The sequence below is a fragment of the Pseudochaenichthys georgianus genome, unplaced genomic scaffold (assembly GCF_902827115.2).
Source record: "Pseudochaenichthys georgianus unplaced genomic scaffold, fPseGeo1.2 scaffold_308_arrow_ctg1, whole genome shotgun sequence".
Classification (NCBI taxonomy): Eukaryota; Metazoa; Chordata; class Actinopteri; order Perciformes; family Channichthyidae; genus Pseudochaenichthys; species Pseudochaenichthys georgianus.
The window spans coordinates 1-5,000 of NW_027262958.1; the positions used below are offsets into that span (position 1 = coordinate 1).

General features: G+C 37.9%; 1 protein-coding gene across 1 annotated transcript in view; it reads left to right on the forward strand.

Moving 5' to 3' along the window:
• Positions 1-3,527: 3,527 nt before the first annotated feature.
• The window catches only part of LOC117442119 (receptor-type tyrosine-protein phosphatase beta-like), a gene marked incomplete at its 5' end in the record, with an annotated part of 24,027 nt that continues 22,554 nt past the window's right edge, over positions 3,528-5,000 (forward strand). The window contains 3 exons of the mRNA XM_034078121.2: positions 3,528-3,693; positions 4,144-4,259; positions 4,741-4,888. Coding sequence (XP_033934012.1) covers positions 3,528-3,693; positions 4,144-4,259; positions 4,741-4,888 — 430 coding nt within the window. The remainder of the gene's footprint in view (positions 3,694-4,143; positions 4,260-4,740; positions 4,889-5,000) is intronic.

Below are 5,000 nucleotides of genomic sequence, written 5' to 3' on the forward strand. Positions count from 1 at the left end.
TTCTACTTCTCTCATGTTGAACTCAAATACCTGTACTTTCTACTTCTCTCATGTTGAACTCAAATACCTGTACTTTCTACTTCTTACATGTTGAACCCAAATACCTGTACTTTCTACTTCTCTCATGTTGAACTCAAATACCTGTACTTTCTACTTCTCTCATGTTGAACTCAAATACCTGTACTTTCTACTTCTCACATGTTGAACTCAAATACCTGTACTTTCTACTTCTCTCATGTTGAACTCAAATACCTGTACTTTCTACTTCTCACATGTTGACACCAAATACCTGTACTTTCTACTTCTCTCATGTTGAACTCAAATACCTGTACTTTCTACTTCTTACATGTTGAACACAAATACCTGTACTTTCTACTTCTCACATGTTGAACTCAAATACCTGAACTTTCTACTTCTCACATGTTGAACTCAAATACCTGTACTTTCTACTTCTCACATGTTGAACACAAATACCTGTACTTTCTACTTCTCACATGTTGAACTCAAATACCTGTACTTTCTACTTCTCTCATGTTGAACTCAAATACCTGTACTTTCTACTTCTCTCATGTTGAACTCAAATACCTGTACTTTCTACTTCTCTCATGTTGAACTCAAATACCTGTACTTTCTACTTCTCACATGTTGAACACAAATACCTGTACTTTCTACTTCTCTCATGTTGAACTCAAATACCTGTACTTTCTACTTCTTACATGTTGAACACAAATACCTGTACTTTCTACTTCTCACATGTTGAACTCAAATACCTGTACTTTCTACTTCTCACATGTTGAACTCAATACCTGTACTTTCTACTTCTCTCATGTTGAACTCAAATACCTGTACTTTCTACTTCTTACATGTTGAACCCAAATACCTGTACTTTCTACTTCTTACATGTTGAACTCAAATACTTGTACTTTCTACTTCTCACATGTTGAACTCAAATACCTGTACTTTCTACTTCTCACATGTTGAACTCAAATACTTGTACTTTCTACTTCTCACATGTTGAACTCAAATACCTGTACTTTCTACTTCTCACATGTTGAACTCAAATACTTGTACTTTCTACTTCTCACATGTTGAACTCAAATACTTGTACTTTCTACTTCTCTCATGTTGAACTCAAATACTTGTACTTTCTACTTCTCACATGTTGAACTCAAATACTTGTACTTTCTACTTCTCTCATTTTGAACTCAAATACCTGTACTTTCTACTTCTCTCATGTTGAACCCAATACCTGTACTTTCTACTTCTCTCATGTTGAACTCAAATACCTGTACTTTCTACTTCTTACATGTTGAACTCAAATACCTGTACTTTCTACTTCTTACATGTTGAACTCAAATACCTGTACTTTCTACTTCTCACATGTTGAACTCAAATACCTGTACTTTCTACTTCTTACATGTTGAACTCAAATACCTGTACTTTCTACTTCTCTACATGTTGAACTCAAATACCTGTACTTTCTACTTCTCTCATGTTGAACTCAAATACCTGTACTTTCTACTTCTTACATGTTGAACTCAAATACCTGTACTTTCTACTTCTCTCATGTTGAACTCAAATACCTGTACTTTCTACTCTTACATGTTGAACTCAAATACCTGTACTTTCTACTTCTTACATGTTGAACTCAAATACCTGTACTTTCTACTTCTTACATGTTGAAACCAAATACCTGTACTTTCTACTTCTCACATGTTGAACTCAAATACCTGTACTTTCTACTTCTTACATGTTGAACTCAAATACCTGTACTTTCTACTTCTCTCATGTTGAACACAAATACCTGTACTTTCTACTTCTTACATGTTGAACTCAAATACCTGTACTTTCTACTTCTTACATGTTGAACTCAAATACTTGTACTTTCTACTTCTCACATGTTGAACTCAAATACTTGTACTTTCTACTTCTCTCACGTTGAACTCAAATACCTGTACTTTCTACTTCTCTCATGTTGAACTCAAATACCTGTACTTTCTACTTCTTACATGTTGAACTCAAATACCTGTACTTTCTACTTCTCACATGTTTGAACTCAAATACCTGTACTTTCTACTTCTTACATGTTGAACCCAAATACCTGTACTTTCTACTTCTTACATGTTGAACTCAAATACCTGTACTTTCTACTTCTCACATGTTGAACTCAAATACCTGTACTTTCTACTTCTTACATGTTGAACTCAAATACCTGTACTTTCTACTTCTTACATGTTGAACTCAAATACTTGTACTTTCTACTTCTCACATGTTGAACTCAAATACTTGTACTTTCTACTTCTCTCACGTTGAACTCAAATACCTGTACTTTCTACTTCTCTCATGTTGAACTCAAATACCTGTACTTTCTACTTCTTACATGTTGAACTCAAATACCTGTACTTTCTACTTCTCACATGTTGAACTCAAATACCTGTACTTTCTACTTCTTACATGTTGAACCCAAATACCTGTACTTTCTACTTCTTACATGTTGAACTCAAATACCTGTACTTTCTACTTCTCACATGTTGAACTCAAATACCTGTACTTTCTACTTCTCACATGTTGAACTCAAATACCTGTACTTTCTACTTCTTACATGTTGAACTCAAATACCTGTACTTCTACTTCTTACATGTTGAACTCAAATACCTGTACTTTCTACTTCTCTCCTGTTGAACTCAAATACCTGTACTTTCTACTTCTCTCATGTTGAACTCAAATACCTGTACTTTCTACTTCTTACATGTTGAACTCAAATACCTGTACTTTCTACTTCTCACATGTTGAACTCAAATACCTGTACTTTCTACTTCTCTCATGTTGAACCCAAATACCTGTACTTTCTACTTCTCTCACATGTTGAACTCAAATACCTGTACTTTCTACTTCTTACACGTTGAACTCAAATACCTGTACTTTCTACTTCTTACATGTTGAACTCAAATACCTGTACTTTCTACTTCTTACATGTTGAACCCAAATACCTGTACTTTCTACTTCTCACATGTTGAACTCAAATACCTGTACTTTCTTACTTCTCTACATGTTGAAACTCAAAGACCTGTACTTTTACTTCTCTCATTTCCCAAACAGCTGGTTCCTTTAGTCTGAATGTGTGTTTGGTGCGTGGTCATTATTCTGTAGAGTCACTGCGTGCCTATTGGTTGGAACACGATCCGTGTATCCATCACTTCCTGGTCTTCTCTAAAGAAGAGGGACCAATGGAAACGTTGTCATGTTGCCGTTGGTCACCATGGAAACATTCATTAGCTAACAATGACATTATTGTTCTATTGATATAAAGGGAGGTCAGGTACTCTTTAAAGCAGCTGCTAGCTATGGGTACTTTCTACTGAAGGACACTTCAAAGCCTCTTTACTTTGACTTGAGTAAAGAAGTTTAGTCAGTACTTTCACCAGAGTACTTTTAAACACGAGTAAATGTACTTCTACCTGAGTGAAGGATGTGTGTACTAATAATAATAATACTTGAATACCGTAACACCTGTGTCCCCCCCCCAGGTGACGCTGCTCTTCAACGACTCCCAGGTGTTCCCCCCGGTGACTTTGGGCAGCGAGCGGCAGCGGCACCGTCTGACCTCTCTGACCCCCGGCAGGATCTACAAGGTCGTGGTTTCGACCTTCAGCGGGAAGAACCAGATAGGGTCCCCCATCAAGGGTCGCACAGGTGAGGGGCTCGTTCAGGTGGGGGGGGGGGGGGGGGTATATGAAACCTTTACCTGGTGTACTTTCATTTAGACGGTTTTTACATATTTCTCGTACATTTAAAAAACATATTTTCACATGATCTTTAGAGATATTTTACATCCATTTGTGACATTTTTTAACATATTGTTCACATATATTATTTTCCAGAGATTTCTTTAATACATTTCTGACATTTTTGACATACATTTGAATATTTGACCTTATTTCTTTTGAGAATTTTCTATTTTTTTTGACGACTTTCAACACATTTCTGCCATTTTCTTAAAACATATCTTCAACAAAATTATTAAATTCTCCTATTTTCCGATGAAATGTAGTTTCAGGAGTTTATCATATATATCATACACATTGACAGAAAACATCAGAATCAAATGTATATTTAGTCCAGTCTGAACCGTGTCCCCTGCAGTCCCCAGTGCGGTGGGGAACCTCCACGTCTCCCCTCGCTCAGCGGGGGGTCTGACGGTGTCCTGGACCCCCGGAGACGGAGACCTCGACCTCATCATCGTCACTTTATCCACCACCGTGAGTCCAATCAGATCCACTCTGAGGGAATACGACTAATATATGTTTTAATGAGAAACAAAATGTCACTTCCTGTTGGGGAAAATCCTGAACGTCCTCCTCCAACATGAGAGTAGCATGCTCACAAAGGTATCAACTGTAGCTGTGAACATGACAGGATGTGAGATGACCCAGAAGAGCATCAGGACTGTTGAGGCAGATGATAGCTCTGTGATGAACATGATGACTCAGCCTCTATGGAGAGAGACATCAAGCATGCTCATTTCTGACGTGGAGCTGATCTGAAGTAAACATTGATACTGCTTTCTGTCCCTCCATCTTGTGACTGTGTGACTCCCTCTCTTGGATGTGAAGGACTCTGCTCAGGAACTAGTCTCTGTATGTGATGACTCCTTCCTGCAGAGGATCCCAGACACAAGGATCCTGAGATGAAGCTCAAGTCGGGGACGAGTGAGAGTTTCTAACATGAATCTGTTTGCAGAGTGGAAACATCCTCCAAACTCGACGCGTCCCGAAATCTGTTTCCTTTCTGGACTTCCCGGATCTGACTCCAGGCCAGGCCTACACCGTCACCGTCCAATCACTGAGCGGCATGCTGACCAATAGCAACGCAGCAACCGGCAGGACGGGTAGGACAGGATCGATTTGAACTGCTTTACGTTTTATTTATTGACTTATTTTATCCATACATGAACAAAATTATATTACAAACTATTTTCTTGTATCAGTGAAATATATACA